The 27,357-nt window shown below is 34.1% G+C and overlaps 1 protein-coding gene across 2 annotated transcripts in view; it reads right to left on the bottom strand.

The window, feature by feature from the left end:
* The window catches only part of LOC141403842 (uncharacterized), a 233,195-nt gene that overhangs the window by 160,216 nt on the left and 45,622 nt on the right, over nucleotides 1–27,357 (bottom strand). The window contains exons 2-3 of one of the 2 annotated variants that reach the window (XM_073986868.1): nucleotides 25,371–25,898; nucleotides 23,601–25,323 (exon numbers count right to left, since the gene is read on the bottom strand). In XM_073986868.1, coding sequence (XP_073842969.1) covers nucleotides 23,601–24,971 — 1,371 coding nt within the window. In that variant the 5' untranslated portion in view covers nucleotides 24,972–25,323; nucleotides 25,371–25,898. Of the gene's footprint in view, nucleotides 1–23,600; nucleotides 25,899–27,357 lie in introns of both variants that reach the window. The other variant, XM_073986867.1, reaches the window with a different exon arrangement.

The raw sequence follows: 27,357 nt of genomic DNA, 5'->3' as shown, positions 1-27,357 counted from the left end.
CCAACCAGAAAACGTGGATTTTTTAAAGAATTTTTCTCAAGCAAAATCCACCCAGAAAACGTGGATTTTTTAAAGAATTTTTCTCAAGCAAAATCCACCCAGAAAACGTGGATTTTTTAAAGAATTTTTCTCAAGGAATATCGCCACAGAAAACGTGGATCTTTTAAAGAATTTTTCTCAAGGAATATCGCCACAGAAAACGTGGATTTTTTAAAGAATTTTTCTCAAGGAATATCGCCACAGAAAACGTGGATTTTTTAAAGAATTTTTCTCAAGGAATATCGCCACAGAAAACGTGGATTTTTTAAAGAATTTTTCTCAAGGAATATCGCCACAGAAAACGTGGATTTTTTAAAGAATTTTTCTCAAGCAAAATCCACCCAGAAAACGTGGATTTTTTAAAGAATTTTTCTCAAACAAAATCCACCCAGAAAACGTGGATTTTTTAAAGAATTTCTCTTCTAAAATTATGTATCCAGCCTGTCTATTTAGAGCTTTTCCTGCAATGATTCGTTTCTGCTTTAAATATTTAAATCTCTGGTGTACACAATGACGTATACGTGTTGTCGCTAGTCATACGCTCCCACGTCACCTAAGAGATTTTCTTAAATTAAAGCCTATCCTCAAGGCATTCCAGACAATCACTGTAATTAAATTTTAAATTTGTTTATCAGACCTTTCAATTCCATTTCTAATTAACTCGAAAGACAATCAAAACTTAGCTCAAGGCCATACTGAAATTAATCCAAATCCCAGTGACTTTGCAAGAAAACCTAAGACAAAAATTAAAGCATATCTTTTGGGAGACGACTAAATGAAATGAAATGGAAAATGCTTGTTGCTGCTGTCTCAGCTGATTGTAGACCGCTGTAGCCTAACATTGTCGTGTCGATTTGTCAGTTAAAATTTATAATCCAATTTTTCTGTTTTCTGTTCTGTGGATCATGAAATGACATTTTAAAGACAGACAGAACAGACAGACATCATATTGTCTGTCGGTGCTATTTGTCGTGTTCACGTCATGTTGTCATTCATCAGGTTTTTTTTGCCTAGCTGCTGCTGCTGCTTTGAGTGCGTGCCTTTTCGGTGAATGGTGTCTATACTTTGTTTAGGGTAGCTTTCAATGAATGAAGTGGATGGTGTGGGGTTGGCTTTGGAAACTGAAAATGGTCTCAAAAGATTTGATGCCTTTTTGTGTAGATGGTGAAATAAAGAACCCAATTGTGAGATTTTTTCTCAATGAAAATGTCAGCAGAAAATGTTCTGCAGACCAGACCACTTAGTCATGATTTCACAAAGGGTATTAGGAAATTAATTTCATTTTTACCTGCATCCTTCTTCTTCTTGGCAAATATTTTTATAATTTAATTTCTTTATATTTTTATAATTTAATTTCGTTATAAAAATATATGTAGAGAAAAGAATACTGTGTATGTATGGTTCAAAAATGCCGCCTTGCTTTAGAAATATTTCCACTTAATTTAATTAAATTGTATCTAAACTGATATGGTCCCCCTTACCTTATCTTCCTACTCTTGTTCTGTGAATAAGTTGAATGGCTTTTCTGTATATGACACATGTTTCTCATACATATTTGTTGTTGTTGTGTTTGCAAAATATTTTTCACACCTTTCAGTTTTTGGTGTGAACAACAAAAACAGACCGTCAAACGAGGTGAAATCGAGAAAATTACGAATTTAAAAACAATATTTTAAGCAGGGGTACATGGGGGCGTATAACTATTGACAGCACGTATACGACATTGGATTTTTTAAAGAATTTTTCTCAGGCAACACAAGACCAGAAAACGTGGATTTTTTAAAGAATTTTTCTCAGGCAACACAAGACCAGAAAACGTGGATTTTTTAAAGAATTTTTCTCAGGCAACACAAGACCAGAAAACGTGGATTTTTTAAAGAATTTTTCTCAGGCACCACAAGACCAGAAAACGTGGATTTTTTAAAGATTTTTTCTCAGGCACCAAAACAGCAGAAAACGTGGATTTTTTAAAGAATTTTTCTCAGGCAACACAAGACCAGAAAACGTGGATTTTTTTAAAGAATTTTTCTCAGGCAACACAAGACCAGAAAACGTGGATTTTTTAAAGAATTTTTCTCAGGCAACACAAGACCAGAAAACGTGGATTTTTTAAAGAATTTTTCTCAGGCACCACAAGACCAGAAAACGTGGATTTTTTAAAGAATTTTTCTCAGGCAACACAAGACCAGAAAACGTGGATTTTTTAAAGAATTTTTCTCAGGCAACACAAGACCAGAAAACGTGGATTTTTTAAAGAATTTTTCTCAGGCAACACAAGACCAGAAAACGTGGATTTTTTAAAGAATTTTTCTCAGGCACCACAAGACCAGAAAACGTGGATTTTTTAAAGAATTTTTATCAGGCACACCAAGACCAGAAAACGTGGATTTTTTAAAGAATTTTTCTCAGGCAACACAAGACCAGAAAACGTGGATTTTTTAAAGAATTTTTCTCAGGCAACACAAGACCAGAAAACGTGGATTTTTTAAAGAATTTTTCTCAGGCAACACAAGACCAGAAAACGTGGATTTTTTAAAGAATTTTTCTCAGGCAACACAAGACCAGAAAACGTGGATTTTTTAAAGAATTTTTCTCAGGCACCACAAGACCAGAAAACGTGGATTTTTTAAAGAATTTTTATCAGGCACACCAAGACCAGAAAACGTGGATTTTTTAAAGAATTTTTCTCAGGCAACACAAGACCAGAAAACGTGGATTTTTTAAAGAATTTTTCTCAGGCAACACAAGACCAGAAAACGTGGATTTTTTAAAGAATTTTTCTCAGGCAACACAAGACCAGAAAACGTGGATTTTTTAAAGAATTTTTCTCAGGCAACACAAGACCAGAAAACGTGGATTTTTTAAAGAATTTTTCTCAGGCACCACAAGACCAGAAAACGTGGATTTTTTAAAGAATTTTTATCAGGCACACCAAGACCAGAAAACGTGGATTTTTTAAAGAATTTTTCTCAGGCAACACAAGACCAGAAAACGTGGATTTTTTAAAGAATTTTTCTCAGGCAACACAAGACCAGAAAACGTGGATTTTTTAAAGAATTTTTCTCAGGCAACACAAGACCAGAAAACGTGGATTTTTTAAAGAATTTTTCTCAGGCAACACAAGACCAGAAAACGTGGATTTTTTAAAGAATTTTTCTCAGGCAACACAAGACCAGAAAACGTGGATTTTTTAAAGAATTTTTCTCAGGCAACACAAGACCAGAAAACGTGGATTTTTAAAGAATTTTTCTCAGGCAACACAAGACCAGAAAACGTGGATTTTTTAAAGAATTTTTCTCAGGCACCACAAGACCAGAAAACGTGGATTTTTTAAAGAATTTTTCTCAGGCACCAAAACAGCAGAAAACGTGGATTTTTTAAAGAATTTTTCTCAGGCACCACAAGACCAGAAAACGTGGATTTTTTAAAGAATTTTTCTCAGGCACCAAAACAGCAGAAAACGTGGATTTTTTAAAGAATTTTTCTCAGGCACCACAAGACCAGAAAACGTGGATTTTTTAAAGAATTTTTCTCAGGCACCACAAGACCAGAAAACGTGGATTTTTTAAAGAATTTTTCACAGGCACCACAAGACCACAAAACGTGGATTTTTTAAAGAATTTTTCTCAGGCACCAAAACAGCAGAAAACGTGGATTTTTTAAAGAATTTTTCTCAGGCACCACAAGACCAGAAAACGTGGATTTTTTAAAGAATTTTTCTCAGGCACCACAAGACCAGAAAACGTGGATTTTTTAAAGAATTTTTCACAGGCACCACAAGACCACAAAACGTGGATTTTTTAAAGAATTTTTCTCAGGCAACTCAAGGCCAGAAAACGTGGATTTTATAAAGAATTTTTCTCAGGCACCACAAGACCAGAAAACGTGGATTTTTTAAAGAAATTTTCTCAGGCACCAAAACAGCAGAAAACGTGGATTTTTTAAAGAATTTTTCTCAGGCACCAAAACAGCAGAAAACGTGGATTTTTTAAAGAATTTTTCTCAGGCACCAAAACAGCAGAAAACGTGGATTTTTTAAAGAATTTTTCTCAGGCACCAAAACAGCAGAAAACGTGGATTTTTTAAAGAATTTTTCTCAGGCACCAAAACAGCAGAAAACGTGGATTTTTTAAAGAATTTTTCTCAGGCACCAAAACAGCAGAAAACGTGGATTTTTTAAAGAATTTTTCTCAGGCACCACAAGACCACAAAACGTGGATTTTTTAAAGAATTTTTCTCAGGCACCACAAGACCAGAAAACGTGGATTTTTTAAAGATTTTTTCTCAGGCACCAAAACAGCAGAAAACGTGGATTTTTTAAAGAATTTTTCTCAGGCAACACAAGACCAGAAAACGTGGATTTTTTTAAAGAATTTTTCTCAGGCAACACAAGACCAGAAAACGTGGATTTTTTAAAGAATTTTTCTCAGGCAACACAAGACCAGAAAACGTGGATTTTTTAAAGAATTTTTCTCAGGCACCACAAGACCAGAAAACGTGGATTTTTTAAAGAATTTTTCTCAGGCAACACAAGACCAGAAAACGTGGATTTTTTAAAGAATTTTTCTCAGGCAACACAAGACCAGAAAACGTGGATTTTTTAAAGAATTTTTCTCAGGCAACACAAGACCAGAAAACGTGGATTTTTTAAAGAATTTTTCTCAGGCACCACAAGACCAGAAAACGTGGATTTTTTAAAGAATTTTTATCAGGCACACCAAGACCAGAAAACGTGGATTTTTTAAAGAATTTTTCTCAGGCAACACAAGACCAGAAAACGTGGATTTTTTAAAGAATTTTTCTCAGGCAACACAAGACCAGAAAACGTGGATTTTTTAAAGAATTTTTCTCAGGCAACACAAGACCAGAAAACGTGGATTTTTTAAAGAATTTTTCTCAGGCAACACAAGACCAGAAAACGTGGATTTTTTAAAGAATTTTTCTCAGGCACCACAAGACCAGAAAACGTGGATTTTTTAAAGAATTTTTATCAGGCACACCAAGACCAGAAAACGTGGATTTTTTAAAGAATTTTTCTCAGGCAACACAAGACCAGAAAACGTGGATTTTTTAAAGAATTTTTCTCAGGCAACACAAGACCAGAAAACGTGGATTTTTTAAAGAATTTTTCTCAGGCAACACAAGACCAGAAAACGTGGATTTTTTAAAGAATTTTTCTCAGGCAACACAAGACCAGAAAACGTGGATTTTTTAAAGAATTTTTCTCAGGCACCACAAGACCAGAAAACGTGGATTTTTTAAAGAATTTTTATCAGGCACACCAAGACCAGAAAACGTGGATTTTTTAAAGAATTTTTCTCAGGCAACACAAGACCAGAAAACGTGGATTTTTTAAAGAATTTTTCTCAGGCAACACAAGACCAGAAAACGTGGATTTTTTAAAGAATTTTTCTCAGGCAACACAAGACCAGAAAACGTGGATTTTTTAAAGAATTTTTCTCAGGCAACACAAGACCAGAAAACGTGGATTTTTTAAAGAATTTTTCTCAGGCAACACAAGACCAGAAAACGTGGATTTTTTAAAGAATTTTTCTCAGGCAACACAAGACCAGAAAACGTGGATTTTTAAAGAATTTTTCTCAGGCAACACAAGACCAGAAAACGTGGATTTTTTAAAGAATTTTTCTCAGGCACCACAAGACCAGAAAACGTGGATTTTTTAAAGAATTTTTCTCAGGCACCAAAACAGCAGAAAACGTGGATTTTTTAAAGAATTTTTCTCAGGCACCACAAGACCAGAAAACGTGGATTTTTTAAAGAATTTTTCTCAGGCACCAAAACAGCAGAAAACGTGGATTTTTTAAAGAATTTTTCTCAGGCACCACAAGACCAGAAAACGTGGATTTTTTAAAGAATTTTTCTCAGGCACCACAAGACCAGAAAACGTGGATTTTTTAAAGAATTTTTCACAGGCACCACAAGACCACAAAACGTGGATTTTTTAAAGAATTTTTCTCAGGCACCAAAACAGCAGAAAACGTGGATTTTTTAAAGAATTTTTCTCAGGCACCACAAGACCAGAAAACGTGGATTTTTTAAAGAATTTTTCTCAGGCACCACAAGACCAGAAAACGTGGATTTTTTAAAGAATTTTTCACAGGCACCACAAGACCACAAAACGTGGATTTTTTAAAGAATTTTTCTCAGGCAACTCAAGGCCAGAAAACGTGGATTTTATAAAGAATTTTTCTCAGGCACCACAAGACCAGAAAACGTGGATTTTTTAAAGAAATTTTCTCAGGCACCAAAACAGCAGAAAACGTGGATTTTTTAAAGAATTTTTCTCAGGCACCAAAACAGCAGAAAACGTGGATTTTTTAAAGAATTTTTCTCAGGCACCAAAACAGCAGAAAACGTGGATTTTTTAAAGAATTTTTCTCAGGCACCAAAACAGCAGAAAACGTGGATTTTTTAAAGAATTTTTCTCAGGCACCAAAACAGCAGAAAACGTGGATTTTTTAAAGAATTTTTCTCAGGCACCAAAACAGCAGAAAACGTGGATTTTTTAAAGAATTTTTCTCAGGCACCACAAGACCACAAAACGTGGATTTTTTAAAGAATTTTTCACAGGCACCACAAGACCACAAAACGTGGATTTTTTAAAGAATTTTTCTCAGGCACCACAAGACCAGAAAACGTGGATTTTTTAAAGAAATTTTCTCAGGCACCAAAACAGCAGAAAACGTGGATTTTTTAAAGAATTTTTCTCAGGCACCAAAACAGCAGAAAACGTGGATTTTTTAAAGAATTTTTCTCAGGCACCAAAACAGCAGAAAACGTGGATTTTTTAAAGAATTTTTCTCAGGCACCAAAACAGCAGAAAACGTGGATTTTTTAAAGAATTTTTCTCAGGCACCAAAACAGCAGAAAACGTGGATTTTTTAAAGAATTTTTCTCAGGCAACACAAGACCAGAAAACGTGGATTTTTTAAAGAATTTTTCACAGGCACCACAAGACCACAAAACGTGGATTTTTTTAAAGAATTTTTCTCAGGCAACTCAAGACCAGAAAACGTGGATTTTATAAAGAATTTTTCTCAGGCAACTCAAGACCAGAAAACGTGGATTTTTTAAAGAATTTTTCTCAGGCACCACAAGACCAGAAAACGTGGATTTTTTAAAGAATTTTTCTCAGGCACCACAAGACCAGAAAACGTGGATTTTTTAAACAATTTTTCTCAGGCACCACAAGACCAGAAAACGTGGATTTTTTAAACAATTTTTCTCAGGCACCACAAGACCAGAAAACGTGGATTTTTTAAACAATTTTTCTCAGGCACCACAAGACCAGAAAACGTGGATTTTTTAAACAATTTTTCTCAGGCACCACAAGACCAGAAAACGTGGATTTTTTAAACAATTTTTCTCAGGCACCACAAGACCAGAAAACGTGGATTTTTTAAAGAATTTTTCTCAGGCACCAAAACAGCAGAAAACGTGGATTTTTTAAAGAATTTTTCTCAGGCACCAAAACAGCAGAAAACGTGGATTTTTTAAAGAATTTTTCTCAGGCACCACAAGACCAGAAAACACGGAATTTTTAAAGAATTTTTCTCAGACATCACAAGTCCAGAAAACGTGGATTTTTTAATGAATTTTTCTCAGGCACCAAAACAGCAGAAAACGTGGATTTTTTTAAAGAATTTTTCTCAGGCACCACAAGACCAGAAAACGTGGATTTTTTAAAGAATTTTTCTCAGGCACCAAAACAGCAGAAAACGTGGATTTTTTAAAGAATTTTTCTCAGGCACCACAAGACCAGAAAACGTGGATTTTTTAAAGAATTTTTCTCAGGCACCACAAGACCAGAAAACGTGGATTTTTTAAAGAATTTTTCTCAGCCACCACAAGACCAGAAAACGTTGATTTTTTAAAGAATTTTTCTCAGCCACCACAAGACCAGAAAACGTGGATTTTTTAAAGAATTTTTCTCAGCCACCACAAGACCAGAAAACGTGGATTTTTTAAAGAATTTTTCTCAGGCACCACAAGACAAGGAAACGTGGATTTTTTAAAGAATTTTTCTCAGGCACCACAAGACCAGAAAACGTGGATTTTTTAAAGAATTTTTCTCAGGCACCACAAGACTAGAAAACGAGGATTTTTTAAGAAAATATTTTCCTTTAATGTCCCTGCTTCCCCTCGTATATATCAAACACATATCATCAACATTCCTCTACCTGAGAACATATTTTTTGTTATGACATTTCATACACAAACCACATAACAACAACAATGAAACATGTCAACTAATCGCCCACATCACAGAGACTATTCGGACTATTTCCCGCCCAAATGTTGTGCCACTTTTGCTGAATTGGCCAACCTCACCTCACACAACAACATTTTACGAGATAGCCAGACGGACACTTAACAACCATCTCATCATCATGATGTGGTCCAAACACTCACATATTCGTATATGTTATCCATCCATCCATCCATCTATTTTTGTTGTGATTAAATTTATTTTGTTGTATAAATTGTTTTGTTATTAAATAGACAAAATTATGGCACACTTTTAACACATCATTTGTGTGGGGTGGGGTTAGGGGGGGACATCAAAGCAAAAGTAAATAAAAAGAGAAGGGGAAAAGAGGTGAAAACATTGCTTTTGACCACAGACAATGGAAACGCCCGCACATCGATTTTTGTTTTTCGGGCAAACATTTTTATGTCGCCACAGAAAGTGAGAAGAGAGAGCACAAACAAACGAAATAACAATTCTGCTGCCGGCCAATGGATGACTCATCTTTTCCAAAGTGGGAAAAGTAATCGATGTGATTTTGTTTTTCCTCATAGTAAAAACATGCAGGAAATTACACGCAATCATCAAAATGGCGCCAATAAGTATACTTTAGTTTTTTTGCTGGTTTTGTAAGGAAATTATAGAAATTAGGTTTTTTAGAGAGAAAAAGCATGGAATTTTTGAAGGACACTACGAGGATTTTTTTGAAGAATTTTTAATGGTATAATCGATGAAATATCGTTGAAAATACTTTGAAGCGGTTCAAGGGTGCGTATAACCACTGTCAGCACATATACGCCAATAAGTCCCATGATAACATAAACTTTTAAATGGCAAAGAGGGAGTCTTTATCATTAAGTGAGGAGAGAGAAAGAGAGAGAGGGAGAAAGAAAATATGATTTTGAAAGTTTATAAAGGGCCCACTCGATAATTTTTGAAGTACTTTCATTGCTATAATCGATTAAATATCGTTTAAAAGACATTGAAGAGATTCGAGGGTGCGTATAACTACCGTCAGCACGTATGCGCCAATAAGTCACATGGCAACATCAATAGAAGCTACCCTTACACGCCAAAAAGGACTCTTTAGAGGTTTTTAAAATTTTTTTCTCAAGCAGAATAGGCCCAGAAAACGGGGACTTTTTATGGTATGGTAAATTCTATGGTACCACCAACCCATAGGACGTCGATTTTTAAAAGAAAATTTCTTAAGGACTCTCAGACCCCAACAAGAAGGCCTATTAAGATTTTCTCTATGAAGGACCACAAACTATAAAACCTACATTTCTTTGACTACAAAACCCATTTTAGGGCAGATCTAAAAATCTATAGTGAAACGAGGAGTAGTGGACCTAAATGTACTATGAACAGATACCTAATTTTATAAATAAATAGTATTTTTGTAGGTGACAAAGGAAGTTATAGTAGTTTAGGCATTAGTCCAATAATAGAAAAAATCATCACAGTCTACACCAAAAAATAAATCGTAATCCTTTTTACCACCAGAATACCACTTGGGTAGGGCTATGAACATTCGGACCATTATCTAGAGAAGTATGGAGAATAAAATTATATCATTGTAATAAAGATATAGCCTTTGTGGTCTTTAGTATTGGAGATCACATCTCAGGTAGTATTGGCTAACCCTACCAAAAAATATAATGTTATAGAGAGGACCACAATGTCTTCTCGCTACTAAAATTTTAACACGATCCAAGTAGTGACCTTAAAGTGGATTTAAGCGTAGGGGGTAACTGAACAAATAGACCGGCTATCAAACTACCTTCTAAAGTATCAAACCAACCTCATGTTCCTTTAAGGGGATTCAAACTACCTTCTCAAGTCTCAAACTTTGCAGAAAATTTCTCTGTCGGGTATAAACAACATTCTCGAGTACCAAAACACCTTCAAACTTCTTTGTCGGGTATCAAACTACCTTAAAACTCCTTTCTCGAATTTCAAACTACATTCTCGAGTATCAAATCACCATCACACTACTTTGTGGGGTATCAAAACTACTTGCTCGACTATAGACCACTTTCCAACTTTTTTGTCGAGGATCAATCTATTTTCTCGAGTATCAAACAACCTTCAAACTTCTTTGCCAGGTGCAAAACTACCGTCTCGAGCTTCAAATTTCCTTCTATCTGTTTTATGGGGTACCAAACCACCTTCAAACTTCTTTGTCGGGTATCCAACTTCTTTATTTCTATCAAAACATCTTCAAACTTAATTATCGGGTATCAAACCAACTTCAAACTTCTTTGTCGGGTATCAAACTACTTCCTCGAGTATCAAATCTCGTTCAAACTTCTTTGTTGGGTATCAAACCATCTTCAAACTTCTATGTCAGGCATAAACATACTTTCTCGAGTATCAAATTACCTTCAAACTTCTTTATGTGCTATCGAACCACCTTCTAACTTCTTTGGTGGTTATAAAACTTCTTTATTTTGTATCAAACCACCTTCAAACTTCTTTATCGGGTATCAAACTACTTTCACAAGTATCAAATCTCGATCAAATTTCTTTGTCGGGTATCAAACCATCGTCAAACTTCTTTGTCAGGCATCTCGAGTATCAAATTACCTTCAAACTTCTTTATGAGCTATCAAACCACCCTTAAACTTCTTTGGTGGTTATCAAACTTCTTTATTTTGTATCAAACCACCTTCAAACTTCTTTATCGGGTATCAAACATCCTTGTTTTGTATCAGACCACCTTCAAACTTCTTTAGCGGGTATCAAACCATCTTCAAACTCTTTTGCCACGTATATAACTACGTTCTTGAGTTTCAAATCTTGTTCAAATGTCTTCGTCGGATATCTTCAAACTTCTTTGTTGGTTATCAAACTTCTTTATTTTGTATCAAACCACCTTCAAACTTCTTTATCGGGTATTAAACAGCCTTATTTTGTATCAGACCACCTTCAAACTTCTTTAACGGATATCAAACCATCTTAAACTCTTTTACCGCGAGTTTCAAATCTTGTTCAAATGTCTTTGTCGGGTATCAAACCATCTTCAAACTTCTTTACCAAACTTCTTTATGTGCTATCAAACCACCTTTAAACTTCTTTGGTGGTTATCAAACTTCTTTATTTTGTGTCAAACCGCCTTCAAACTTCTTTATCGGGTATCAACCTTCCTTATTTTATATCAAACCACCTTCAAACTTCTTTAGCGGGTATGAAACTATTTTCAAACTTCTTTGCCAGGTATAAAACTACTTTCTCGAGTTTCAAGTCTTGTTCAAATGTCTTTGTCGGGTATCTTCAAACTTCTTTGTTGGTTATCAAACTTCTTTATTTTGTATCAAACCACCTTCAAACTTCTTTAGCGGGTATGAAACTATTTTCAAACTTCTTTGCCAGGTATAAAACTACTTTCTCGAGTTTCAAGTCTTGTTCAAATGTCTTTGTCGGGTATCAAACCACCTTCAAACTTCTTTGTCAGGTATAAAACTAGTTTCTCAAGTGTCAAATTACCTTCAAACTTCTTTATGTGCTATCAGACCACCTTTAAAATTCTTTGTCGGTTATGAAACCTCCTTATTTTGTAACAAACCACTTTCAGACTTCTTTATCGGGTATCAAACTACTTTCTCAAGTATCAAATCTCGTTCAAACCTCTTTGTCGGGTATCAAACCATCTTCACACTTCTTTGCCAGGTATAAAACTACCTTCTCGAGTTTCAAAACTTGTTCAAATGTCTTTGTCGGGTGTCAAACCATCTTCAAACTTCCTTGTTAAGTTCAAATCCACTTTCTCGAGTATCAAATTATCTTCAAACTTCTTTAAGTGCTACCAAACCACCTTCAAACTTATTTATCGGATATCAAACCATCTTCAAACTTCTTTGTCGGGTATCAAACTACTTTCTCAAGTATCAAATCTCATTGTAATATCTTTGTCGGGTATCAAACCATCTTCAAACTTCTTTGTCAGACATAAAAATACTTTCTCGAGTATCAAATTACCTTCAAACATCTTTATGTGCTATCAAATCACCTTTAAACTTCTTTGTCGGTTATCAAACATCTTTATTTTGCATCAAACCACCTTCAAACTTCTTTATCGGGTATCAAACTGCATTATTTTATATCAAACCTTTTCAAAATTTCTTTATCGGTTATTAAACCACGTTCTAACATTTTTATGGGGTACCAAACTACCTTCGAACTCAAACTCAAACTACCTTCGGTCTCAAACTACTTTCTCGAGTATCAGACTACCTTCAAACTTCTTTATCGGGGATCAAAATTCCTTATTTTGTATCAAACCACCTTCAAAATTCTTTATCGGGTATCAAATCATCTTCAAACTTCTTTGCCAGGCATAAAAATACTTTCTGGAGTATCAAATTATCTTCAAACTTCTTTATGTGCTACCCAACCACCTTCAAACTTCTTTTTCGGTTATCAAACTTCTTAATTTTGCACAAACCACCCTCAAACGTCATTATCGGTTATCAAACTTCTTTATTTTGTATCAAAACACCTTCAAACTTCTTTATTTTGTATCAACCACCTTCAAACTTCTTTATCAATCTTCTTTGTCGGTTATCAAACCATCTTCAAACTTCTTTGCCAGACATAAAAATACTTTCTCGAGTATCAAATTACCTTCAAACATCTTTATGTTCTATCAAATCACCTTTAAACTTCTTTGTCCGTTATCAAACTTCTTTATTTTGCGTCAAACCACCTTCAAACTTCTTTATCGGGTATCAAACTGCATGATTTTGTATCAAACCTTTTCAAAATGTTATTATCGGTTATTAAACCACGTTTTTATGGGGTACCAAACTAACTTCGAACTTCTTTGTCGGGTGTCAAACTACTTTCTCGAGTATCAGACTACCTTCAGATTTCTTACTCGGGTATCAAACTTCCTTATTTCGTATCAAACCACCTTGAAACGTCTTTATCGGATATCAAACCACCTTAAAACTGTTTTATCGGGTGTCAAACCACCTTCAAACTTCTTTGTCGGGTATGAAACTTCCTTATTTCGTATCAAACAACCTTAAAACTTCTTTATGGGGTGTCAAACCACCTTCAAACTTTTCGTCGGGGATCAATCTACTTCCTCGAGTACCAAACCACTTTCAAACGTCTTTAACGGGTATAAAACTACTTTCTCGGGCATCAAATTACCTTCAAACTACTTTATGTGCAATAAAGCCATGTTCAAACTTCTTTGTCGAGTATCAAACTACTTTCCCGAGTATCAGACCACTTTCAAAATTCTTTGGCGGTAATTCAATCTACTTTCTCGAGTTTCCAACCACCTTCAAATTTCTTTGTGGGGTATCCAACCTCTTTCAAACTTCTTTGCCGAGTGTCAAACTTAATTTTTTGTATAAAACTACCTTCAAACTTCTCCATCGGGTATCAAACCACCTTCAAACTTGTTTGTCTGCTATCAAACTTCCCTATTTTGCTTCAAACCACCTTCAAACTTCTTTGTAGGGTATCAAACTTTCTTATTTTGTATCAAAGCACCTTCAAACTTCCATATTTTATAGCAAACCGCCTTCAAACTTCTTTATCGGGTATTAAACCATCTTCGAACTTCGTTGTCGGGTATCAAGCTACTTTCTCGAGAATCCAACCACCTTCAAATTTCTTCCCCGAGTATCAAGCCACCTTCAAACTTCTTTGCCAGGTATACAGCTACTTTGACTAGTATCAAATTACCTTCAAAATTCTTTATATCGCACCTGTTCAACAAAAGGGAAGCAACTCAAAATTTCTTACTTTTCAGTAGAGACAAAAACCTATTCATACTTAACGGTATTTTTTGACGAAAGGGTAGACAAAACAATGGGAAATTTTTACAGTAGATGGAGTTAATCATTATCTATCGTTTTTTTATTAAAAAGTGAAAATTTCACAATTTTGAGTTACTACCCTTTTGTTGAACAGGTGCGATATGCTATCAAACCACGTTCAAACTTCTTTATTTAATGAGCAAAACATCTTTATCCGTAATGTTTGGGCTCGCAAAACTCTTTATCCGAAGCAGTGGAATAAGAATTTCTTTTATTCGGAGTTGTTCAAACCGTTTATCCGGAATACTTGGATAAAAAAGTACGTTGATCCGTGGTGTTTACATAAGAAGGATTTGTAATATGTGGTGTTAAAATTAAGGAAACGCCTCATCCGTGGTGTTTGAATGAGGAAATTGCTTTATCCGTGAAGTTTTTAGGAGAAAAGTTCTTTCTCCGGGTTGTTTACATAAAGAAAAACATTTATCTGTTATGTTTTTATAAGAAAATTCAATAACACATGGCGCTTTATCGAAAAAAATGTTTTATCCGTGATCTTTGGAGGAAAAAAATACTTTATCCGTGGCGTTTGGATAAGAATTACCTTTTATCCAAAGTATTAAAATGCGAAAACCCTTTTATCCAGAATGGTTGGAATCTACGGATAACATTAATTAATACCTTATCCGAACAACGTGGATAATGTAAATACTTTATCCAAACAACTTGAATAAAGTAAATACCTTATCAAACCCCGTGGACAAGGTAAATAACTTATCCAAACAACGTGGATAAAGTAAATACCTAATCCAAACACCGTGGATAAGGTAAATATCTTATCCAAACATCGTGGATATGGTAAATGCCTTATCCAAACAACGTGGATATGGTAAATACATTTTTCAAATAACGTGGATAAAGTAAAAATCTTATCCAAACAACGTGAATAAAGTAAATACCTTATCCAAAGAACGTGGATAAAGAAAATAAGTTACCCAAACAACGTGGATATGGTAAATACCTCATCCAAACAACGTGTATAAAGCAAACCCTATCTAAACAACGTGGATAAAGCAAATACCTTATCCAAACAATGCGGATAAAGTAAAAATATTATCCAAACAACGTGGATAAAGTAAATACATTATCCAAACAACGTGGATAAGGTAAATACCTTTTTCAAACAACGTGGATAAAGTAAATGCCTTATCCAAACAATGTGGATAAAGTAAATACCTTATCCAAACACCGTAGATAAGGAAAATACCTTATCCAACCAACGTGGATAAAGCAAATACCTTATCCGAACAATGCGGATAAAATAAATACCTTATCCAAACACCGTAGATAAGGAAAATACATTATCCAAACAACGTGCATAAGGTAAATACCTTATCCAAACAACATGGATAAAGTAAAAACCTTATCCAAACACAGTGGATAAGCAAATACCTTATCCAAACAACATGTATAAGGTAAATACAGTTTTCAAACAACGTGGATAAAGTAAATAGCTTATCCAAACAACTTGGATAAGGCAAATACCATATCCAAACAACGTGGATAAAGTAAAAACCATATCCAAATAACGTGGATAAAGTAAATACCTTATCCAAACAATGTGGATAAAAAAATACCTTATCCAAACACCGTGGATAAAGAAAATACTTTATCCAAACAACTTGGATAAAGTAAATACCTCATATAAACAACGTAGATAACGTTTATACATTATCCAAAAATATGGATAAGCTTTATATCTTATCCAAACAAACCGGGTAATGTAAATACCTTATCCAACAATGTTGATAAAGCAAATACATTATCCAAACACCGTGGATAAAGCAAATACTTATCCAAACAAGGCGGATAAAGTAAAAACCTTATCCAACGTGGATAAAGTAAATACCTTATCCAAACAACGTGGATAAGGAAAATACCTTATCCAAAAAAACGTGGATAAAGCAAATACTTTATCCAAACCATGCGGATAAAGTAAAAACCTTATCCAACGTGGATAAAGTAAATACCTTTTTCAAACAACGTGGATAAAGTAAATGCCTTATCCAAACAACGTGGATAAAGTGAATACCATATCCAAACACCGTGGATATGAAAAATACCTTATCCAAACAACGTGGATAAAGCAAATACTTTATCCAAACCATGCGGACAAAGTAAAAACCTTATCCAAACAACGTGGACAAAGTAAATACCTTATCCAAACACCGTGGATAAGGTAAATACCCTATCCAAACACGGTGGATAAGGAAAAAACCCTATCCAAACAACGTGGATAAGGTAAATAACTTTTCCAAACAACATGGATAAAGTAAATAACTTTTCCAAACAACGTGGATAAAGTAAATACCTTATCCAAACAACGTGGATAAAGTAAAAACCTTATCCAAATATCGTGGATATGGTAAATACCTTATTCAAACAACGTGAATAAAGTAAATACCTTATCCAAACAACGTCAATAAAGTAAATACCTTATCCAAACAACGTGGATAAGGTAAATACCTTATCTAAACAACGTGGAAAACATTTATACATTATCCAAACAACGTGGATAAAGTAAATACCTTATCCAAACACCGTGGATAAGCTAAATATCTTATCCATACAACGTGGATAAAGTAAATACCTCGTCCAAACAACTTGGATAAGGTTAATACCCCATCCAAACAACGTGGATAAGGAAAATACCTTAGCCAAACAACGTGGATAAGAAAATACCTTAGCCAAACAACGTGGAAATACCGTATCCAAACAACGTGGATAAAGTAAATACCTTATCCAACAACGTGGATAAAGTAAATACGTTATCCAAACAATCTGGATAATGTACCAAACAACGTGCATAAAGTAAATACCCTATCCAAACACCGTGGATAAGCTAAATATCTTATCCATACAACGTGGATAAAGTAAATACCTCGTCCAAACAACTTGGATACGTTAAATACCTTATCCAAATAACGTGGATAAGTAAATACCTTATTCAAGCAACGTGGATAAAGTAAATACCTTATACAAACAACGTGGATAAAGTAAATACCTTATCCAAACAACGTGGATAAGGTTAATACCCTATCCAAACAACGTGGATAAGGAAAATACCTTAGCCAAACAACGTGGATAAGAAAATACCTTAGCCAAACAACGTGGAAATACCGTATCCAAACAACGCGGATAAAGTAAATACCTTATCCAAACAACGCGGATAAAGTTAATACCTTATCCAAACACCGTGGATAAGGTATATACCTTATCCAAACAGCGTGGATAAGGTAAATACCTTATCCAAACAACATGGATAAAGTAAATACCTTATCCGAACACCGTGGATAAGGTAAATATCTTATCCAAACTACGTGGATAAAGTAAATATCTTATCCAAACTACGTGGATAAAGTAAATTCCTTATCCAAACAACATGGATTCGGTAAATACCTTATCCAAACAACTTGGATAAAGTAAATACTTATCCAAACAATGTGGATAAAGTAAATACCTTATCAAAACAACGTGGATAATGTAAATACTTTATCCAAACAACGCAGATAAAGTAAATACCTTATCCAAACAACTTGGATAAGGTAAATACTTTCTCCAAACAACGTGTATAAAGTAAATACCTTATCCAAACAACGTGGATAACGTACATACCTTATCCAAACAACATGGGCAAAGGAAATACCTTACCAAACAACGTGGATAAAATAAATACTTTAACCAAACAACGTGGGCAAAGTAAATAGCTTATCCGAACAAGGTGTATAAGATAAATACCTTATCCAAACACCGTGGATAAAGTAAATACCTTTTCCAAACAACGTAGATAAAGTAAATATCTTAGCCAAACAACGTAGATAAAGTAAATATCTTAGCCAAACAACGATGATAAGGTTTATACATTATCCCAAAAACGTGGATAAGCTTTATATCTTATCCAAACAATTTGGGTAATGTAAATACCTTATCCAAACAACATGGATAAAGTAAATACCTTGTCCAAACAACATGGATAAAGTAAAAACCTTATCCAAACACAGTGAATAAGGAAACTACCTTATCCAAATAACGTGGATAAAGTAAATACCTTATCCAAACAACGTGGATAAAGTAAATACCTTATTCAAGCAACGTGGATAAAGTAATACCTTTTTTATTTATTTTTTATTTATTTATCCAAACAACCTAGTTAATGTAAATACCTTAATCAAACAATGTAGATAAAGTAAACACCATATCCCAACAACGTGGATAAGGTAAATACCGTATCCAAACAACGTGGATAAAGTAAATACTTTATCCAAACACCGTGGATAAGGTATATACTTTATCCAAACAACGTGGATAACGTTTATACACTATCCAAAAAACGTGGATAACGTTTATACATTATCCAAAAAACGTGGATAAGCTTTATATCTTATCCAAACAACCTAGGTAATGAAAATACCTTATCCAGACAACGTGGATAAAGTGAATAACTTATCCAAACTACGTGGATAAAGTAAATACCTTATCCAAACAACGTGGATAAAGTAAATACCATATCAAACAACGCGGTTAAGGTAAATACCCGATCCAAATAACCTGGATAAGGTAAATACCTTATCCAAACAACGTGGATAAAGTAAATACTTTATCCAAACACCGTGGATAAGGTATATACCTCATTCAAACAACGCGGATAAAGTAAATACCGTATCCAAACAACGTGGATAAAGTAAATACCTTATCCAAACAACGTGGATAAGGTAAATACCTTATCCAAGCCACGTGTATAAAGTAAATACCTCATCCAAACAATGTGGGTAAGGAAAATACCGTATCCAAACAACGTAGATAAAGTAAGTACCTTATCCAAACAATGCGGATAAAGTAAAAGCCTTATATAAACAACGTGGATAAAGCAAATACCTTATCCAAACAACGTAGATAAGGTAAATACCTTAGCTGTACACCTTATCCACACATCGTGGATAAGGCTTACACATTTCCAACTATCATAAATACAATAAAATCTCTCTCTTCATAATTATCTCCTTATTTACCTTTTGAATGACCAAATTTAAATGATAGCTTCCTAAAAGTATACTTCGAAATATCTAATCACTAATATTAAGTTTGATATTATCCTGAACATGACATGCAGCAATTAGAAATACAAATGACATGAGAAAATAACATGACATGTTCCACTGTTTAATTTTGACATTGACAGTGACTTAAATAACGGATATTTGTTATTTCCATTATCCAAACAAATTTCACATCAATTTCTTCCTTTTTATGTTAAATTTTTTATTTAAATAAATTATTTTCCCCCATTTATACTACTTACAATTCCCCGAATAACTAATAAATCGTTTAAGAAATTATGATTAGAAATATTTCAAAGAAATTCCATTAGTTTTTAATTTTTAATCTAAAGCAATTTGCATTATTAATTCGGAGAATTTCAAATTTCATGTTTTAATATTTACAGTCTGTTGATTGGTTAATTGTCTATGCCATACATTTTTGATGTTGTTTTAAAATTTCCATAAACTGCAAACATTCCCGTCTAAATGCTTGCCTTAGAAAATAGTTCTAAGAATTTCTGATGAATTTAGTTTAATGGAAAATTAAATGTTGGCAAATTTCTAATGAAATGTTTGCTTTCAAAATAGTTTCCATAAATTCAGACATAAATTCTTAAATTTTTTGAATACTTTCTCTATTTTAGCCCACATAAAATAACATTCGTTCTAATTTAACAACCTAAAAGTATGCTTTAAATAAAGTTTAAATAAGTCCCTCTCATTGGCATAACTCTCTCTCTCTCTATCATCATTGTCATCATCTGTCATTACAACACTAATTCCTCCGCTCATTCATATTGGCAAATTTATCGCATCAATAAACAAATAAATACAAACAATGAACATTTGAAGTGAAGAATGACATTTCAAATATCAACATTTGTCAGGAGAAAGGAGAAGTAACAACAACAATAACAGCATTTGTTAAGTGAACAACACGTTTGCACAAATTTTTACAACTTTTAAATTGCAACTAAAGTACACAGCAGAGGAATGAATATGCATTCACTCTCACTGACAGTGCATGACAGGCACACACACACACACATACATATAATATACATACACAGATATCTACACATCACGTTTCATGGCCCAGTTACGCGCAATCAAACAAATTTGTCAAAAGCAAAAATTTACAATATTTTTTGCAATGTTATGTCCCTCCCCTCAACTCCCTCTCGCATGCTCCCTACTTTGTAGTGGCTGTTCCATATAAAATATGTTTGTAGTTGTGCATTAGATGCCATGAATATTTAGTACAAGTACAAGCGCTATGGCATCCATCCTAAGCTTTATTTAGGTACATATTTGCATTTGTTCTTCTTTACGATGATGATGATGACAGTCATGATGGCGTTGATAATGACAATCATGCTGCTAATGATGTTGACGCGGATGATGGCAGTGCCGTTATTGCTTTGCCACTGTCAATAAGTCAATGTCAAAATTAAACAATGAGCCATGCCATGTCATTTTTTGATGTCATTTGAATTTGTAACGAGCGGCCAGGCTGCATGTCATGTAGCTGGCCCGAAATATTCCACTTAATAATAATGATTAAACATTTTGAAGTATACTTTCAGGGAGCTTATTATTTGAAATTTAAAAGGGTAATTTGGGAAAAGAGTGAACAGCTGAGGTGCATTACTGAGAATGAAATTAAAATGTAAATTGACTAAATAAAACCTTGTTATCGTTGTCTATTAAACATGTTATAATCGAACAACTTTTCTACAGAGAAAGTTGTTATCGAACAACTTTACTACAGAGAAGGTTGTTACCTATAGACAGTGTTGTTATCGGACACAATTTCTAGAGAAACAGCTATTACCGAACACTTTTATAGTAAAAGTTGTTATCGAACAACTTTTTTATAAAAAAAGTTGTTATCAAACAACTTTTGTATAGAAAAGGTTGTTATCGAACTATTTTTCTATAAAAAAGCTGTTACGGAATAATTTACTATCGATAATATAGTTATCAAACCACTTTCCTGTAGAAAATGTTGTTATCGAAAAACTTTTCTCTAGAAAAAGTTGTTATCGAACATCTTTTCTATAGAACAATTTTTTATCGGACATATGTTTACAGAAAAAGTTGTTATCGAACAACTTTTCTAAAAAAAATGCTATCGAAAAACTTTTCTACAAAAAGATTGTTATCGAACAACATTTCTATAGAAAAGGTTGTAATCGAACATATTTTCTATAGAAAAGGTGTTATCGAACCTATTTTCTATGGAAAATATTTATCGAACAACCTTTGTGTTTAACATGTTGTTAAAGAAAAATTTTTCTGTAGGAAAAGCTGTTATCGAACTACTTTTCCGTAGAAAAAGTTGCTATCGAACAAATTTTCTGTAAAAGCTGTTGTTATCAAAAAAATTTTCTTGTTATCGAACAATTTTCGATGTATAAAGTTGTTATCGAACAACTTTTCTATGGATGAAGTTGTTATCGAACAACTTTTCTAAAGCAAAAATCGTTATCGGTTACTTTTTCTATGGAAAATTTTGTTTTCGAAGAATATTTCTGTACAAAAATTTGTTTTCAAACAAATTTCCTCCGGAAAAAGTAGTTATCGCGACAACTTTTCTATGAAACGGGTTGCTATCGAACAACGTATATATAGAAAAAGTTGTTATCGAACAAATTATCTATAGAAAAAGTCGTTATCGAACAACTTTTCTATGGAAAAAGCATTTATCGAAAAAAAAAATGTCGAAGGAAAGTATTGTTATCGAACAACTTTTCTATAGAAAGGGTTGTTATCGAACAACTTTTCTATAGAAAAGGTTGTTATCGAACAAATTTTCTATAGAAAAGATTGTTATCGAACAACTTTTCTATAGAAATGATTGTTATCGAACATCTTTTCTATAGAAATGATTGTTATCGAACAACTTTTCTCTAGAAAAAGTTGTTATCGAACAACTTTTCTATAGAAAAAGTTGTTATCGAACAACTTTTCTTTAGAAAAAGTTGTTACCGAATTTTTTTTACAGAAAAGTTGTTATTAAACATCTTTTTTTATAGAAAAAGATGTTATCGAACAACTTTTTTATAGAAAAAGCTGTTATCGAACAACTTTTCTATAGAAAAGATTGTTATCGACCAACTTTTCTATAGAAAAGGTTGTTATCGAACAAATTTTCTATAGAAAATTCTGTTATCGAATAACTTTTCTATAGAAAAAGTTGTTATCGAACAACTTTTACATAGAAAAGGTTGTTATCGAACAACTTTTCTATAGAAAAGGTTGTTATCGAACAACTTTTCTATAGAAACGGTTGTTTTCGAACAACTTTTCTATAGAACAATTTTTTATCGAAATTATTTTTACAGGAAAGTAGTTTAATAACTTTTTTATAGAAAAGGTTGTTATCGCTCTACTTTTTTTTTAAGAAAAACTTGTTATCGAACTACTTTTCTATGGAAAAGGTTGTTATCGAACAACTTTTTAATAGAAAAAGTCGTTATCGAACAACTTTTTAAAGAAATAGTTGTTATCGGACAACTTTTCTTTGCAAAGAATAGTCATCGGACAACTTTCCTATAGAAAAAATTTTAAAGAAACAACTTTTCTATAGAAGTTTTCAAACAAGTTTTCTATAGAAAAGGTAGTTACCTAACAAGTTTTCTACAGAAAAGGTTGTTATCAAACAACTTTTCTATAGAAATGGTTGTTATCGAACAACTTTTATATGGGAAAAAATGTTATTAGCATTTCAATAGAAAAAGTTGTTATCGAGCAACTTTCTATAGAATAAGTTGTTATCGGAAAATTTTTCAATAGAAAAAGTTTTTATCGAACAATTATCGAACATATTTTCCAGCAAAGCTGTCATCGAAAGACTTTTCCAACTTTTCTATGGAAAAGGTTGTCATGGAACAACTTTTCTATAGAAAAGGTTGTTATCGAACAACTTTTCTATAGAAAAAGTTGTTATCGAACAACGTTCTTATAGAAAAAGTTGTTATCGAACAACTTTTCTATAGAAAGGGTTGTTATCGGACAACTTTTCTATAGAAAAAGTTGTTATCGAATAACTTTTCTATGAAAAAAGTTGTTATCGAACAACTTTTCTATGAAAAAAAGTTGTTATCGAACAACTTTTCTATGAAAAAAATATGTTATCGAACAATTTTTTTATGAAAATATGTGTTATCGAACAACTTTTCCTGATAAGAAGCTGTTGTCGAACCACTTTTCTTTAGAAAAAATGTTTTATCGAAAAACTCTCCCCTAAGGGAAATGTTGTTATCGAACAACTTTTCCACAAGAAATTTTGTTATCGATCAGTTTTTCAGTAGAAGAAGTAGTTTATCGAACTTTTCTTGCTGTTATCGACTATACATTAAATGAAATTATCTCCTTATCGCTAGTTTTTGTATGTCAAAGTATTTTCGTACTCACCTGTAAATGATCCAGCAACGCCTCCAAACCTCGATCCGATATTGAGGAACATCTGAGCGACAACGAGTGTATATGTTTCGATGCCAGTGTAAATGAATGGACCACATCGTAGGCATCATCATCATTTGCCCCCACCAATGCCAAAGCATGAAATCCCCTTCGTATCAACGAATTGAAAAGTTTCACCCGATCTGTGGCATTCATTTGCCTCAGTTCACGACACTGCAGGGTGGGCAACAGACCTGACCAAAAGCGGGGACTCCGATACAGGACATCACGCCATTTCATACAAACTTGAGCTAGAATCCGCCGCTCATACGAATTGAAATATAAAAAGAATTTATTGAGGAATCTCTCGTCCTGCACCAGGACATCGATTGAGGTTATGGGAGGTGGTAGCTTGGGTATGATCAAGGCGGATTGTGTTACTGCTTGGGCCAATTGGGTGGCTGGGCCACCTGCCGCTGCCGCTGCAGCTGCTGCATAGGGATGATGCAAATGGGGATTGGGTAGCTGTTTGCGCATTTGTAAGGGGGTAAGTGATTGCGATTTTTGGGCCGCCACCATGCCCATGGTGGTGAATTGGGGTGCGGGACCCGAGCCTGGTATGGTGATGTTCATTTGCTTGGCTATGGAGTTGACTGTGGGTGTGGGTGGGGCACCCAATGGAATGTTTGGTACCGTGGGTGGTGTGGCCGCCGGATTCATGAGATTCGAATTGATTAGCGTGGAATTTGCTATTTGCGAACTTAAATACTGCTGGTGCTGGGAGGGAGTTGGAGCTTTGTGGGACTGTTGTTGTTGCTGCTGTTGTAGAAGTTGGTAATTGTTGACGGATGTGGTTGTCGTTGTCATGTGGTGCTGCAACGTGTGATGCTGGGTATTCTGGGTATTCTGTTGCTGCTGACTTGTGTTGCTAATTGTGCCGGCCCGGCTGGGCTTGTCCGGCGTAATAAGACCACCACCACCTCCGCTTGTTACTGTTGTACTGTGTGTCTGGGAATTGTTTTGAGAGTTGGAATTGTTTGCATTGGAGTTGGCATTCGAGTTGCCACCACAGAGAGCATTGGTTACACGTTCCATTACCGAGGTTTTACCGCTACCCGAGGAGGATGAGGACGACGACGACGTTGAAGAATTGGACGACGAAGAGGAGCCGGAGTTTGAGGAGTTCGCCGCTGTAGAAGAGGAGTTGTTTGTTGTGGGATTATTACCTCCGCTGGTTGTTGTTGTGTTACTGTTGTTTGTTGTTGTCGTCGAACTGTTGCTATTGCCATGGTGATGTTTCGAACGCAAGCCGAGGCCATTGATACGCTTGGATAGTTCAGCGGAGGCACGTTCGACCACGCCTTGCGCCGATATTGAGGACATGGTATGCTGAAATAAATTCACTTTGTAGCCGTTAGTTTTTCACTCGTTTGCCCCAAAAATCCGTTGCTAGTATTTGGGGGGAGGGTGACGGAGGATAAGGGCGTACGTATGTTTCTTTAACGCGTTAGCGTCAAGCTATGTTAAGGTCTAGCTTTCTGCTTGGCAATCATAAGCGTATTTTTTTAGATTTTTTTACAATTTGAGGAATTAAAACGGTTAGGAGTTCGCAGGCTGCATAAAGGCGAGTTGAGGGATCAAGAAGTGAACAGTTTGGTTGGAGTTGTCACCACTTGAAATAAAGAGCACGTAGGGAAATATATTATCTCTTACGGTAAGGGTAAACTCACTCTCTCTACACTTCTCTAATCCAAGATCCGTTATGTGCGGCTTCTTGGACACCTTTCTTTATGTCGGCAAGAAAGGACCAGCTTTCTTATCTTTCAGCAGTTTCCCACAAAAGTTTTCTCAACAACCCATGGGTTTCTTTACAAAAATGTCTTGAAATTCAGCAATTCACAACAAAGGACCATTCAGTGGCAAATTCTCTTGTATTTCGTTCTCTATATATGACACTGTCTTTACTCTTTGGAACAACAGTTGCTTTCTCTCTCCCTCTCTTTTCCGTTTGTAAATAAACAAAGATCCCAATGAGAATTGATGGCTGTCTTTGCATAAAATCACAACTATAAAGACCCTCTCTTCCAAGTTCTCTTTGAATTCCACCACTCTTCTTACTCTTGCTTCTCTTTAAAGTGTCTTCACTTCTCTTTCCGTTAAAAATGTCCGGCTTTTAGCTACAAATTTAAGTTAGACTTCCAATTTTTTATGTTTCAAAAAAACTTTGACAGCCTTTAATCCTTTCTTATTTTTGTTTATGCTTTTGTTTCGGGTGTCCTGTCCGTCCTCCTCCTGTTAACGTTCGTTAACCTTGAAAAGAAAAGAATCCAAAAAAAGAAAAAGTATATCATTAGTTTTATAATTAACTTTTATGTTGTTGAAATGTTCACGAAATAAAAAAAGCGTTAAGGTAAGCGCAAAAAAAGTTTTATGTTTTTCCAAACTTTTGCACGTAGCCTCAAAGTTTTCCATTGTTAAATTGACTGCTGGCTCGGTGTTGGCTCGTTAATGAAGTTTTTTTCCCACCTTTTTCGATTTGTGTTAAAATACAAACTTTTAATGAATTGTTATTTTTAGAAATGGAAAAAATGTTCATTGTATGAATGAGGCCTTCAACAATCAATGAAAGGACATTTTTAAGGATTTTTCCTAAAAAAGAAGTTGTCATCGAATAACTTTTCGAATGGAAAGGTAAATGAAAGAAACATTTTCGTTGTTATCTAAAAAAAAAAGTCATTGGAAAATTGTGTTATCGAACAAAAATGTAAATTGGTCTGTTCAAGAACTGCAAGAATCTACTAATTTTTAGTATTTTCTTCGATAACATAAAGGGAAAATTGTTATCGTAGTAAAAATTAATAGATTCTTGCAGGTTCTGGAACAGAGCAAATATATTCTTTTAATAACATTTGGTCTGTTCCGGTACTGCAAGAATCTACTAATGTTTACTATTTTTTTCGATAACATAAAGGAAAAAATGTTATCGTAGTAAAAAATAGTAGCTTCTTGCAGGTCCTGGAACAGAGCAAATGTTATTGCCCAAATTTTCTACAGAAAACGCTGTTATCAAAAAATTTTACTGTACAACATTTGTTATCCATAATTTTCTCTATAGCAACAGCAGTTATCTAACAAGATTCCATTAAAATCTATTGCATTGGAACCAAATTATTTAATGAAAACATGGTTATCGACTAAAATTCCTCTACAAAAACATGTTATCGATTAAGATTTCTATAGAAAAAAGAAGTTATCGCAAATTTTATCTATAGAAAAAATATAAAATAAATATAAATAAATGCCCAGTAAATTTTCTATAGAAAACGTTATTATCGAACAAGTTTTCTGCAGAAAACGGTGTTATGAACAAGTTTTGTATAGTAAACGATGTAATCGAACAACTCTTCTATGGAAACGTTGTTATCGAACAACTTTTCTAAAGCAAAATTGTTATCGAACACGTTTCCTACATGAAACTGTGTTGCCGAATAAGTTTGTTTATAGAAATCGGTGTTATCGAATGGGGTTTCGATGGCCAACGTTGTTATCGAAAAAGTTTTCTATGGAAAACGTTGTTATCGTGCAAGTCTTAAATGGAAAAGGTTGTTATCGAAGAAGATTTCAATGGAAAACGTTGTTATCGAAGAAGTTTTCTATAGAAAACATTGTTATCGAACAAGTTTTTAATTAAAACAGTTGTTATCGAATAAGTACCAAATACGTTTTCTATAGGAAACGTCGTTATCGAATAAGTTTTCTATTGAAAACA

Source organism: Musca autumnalis, unplaced genomic scaffold (assembly GCF_047663935.1).
Source record: "Musca autumnalis isolate F117 unplaced genomic scaffold, ASM4766393v1 scaffold_4, whole genome shotgun sequence".
In the NCBI taxonomy this organism is placed as follows: domain Eukaryota; kingdom Metazoa; phylum Arthropoda; class Insecta; order Diptera; family Muscidae; genus Musca; species Musca autumnalis.
Note: the sequence above shows the minus strand (reverse complement) of the source record. Positions and strands in the feature narration are given on the sequence as shown.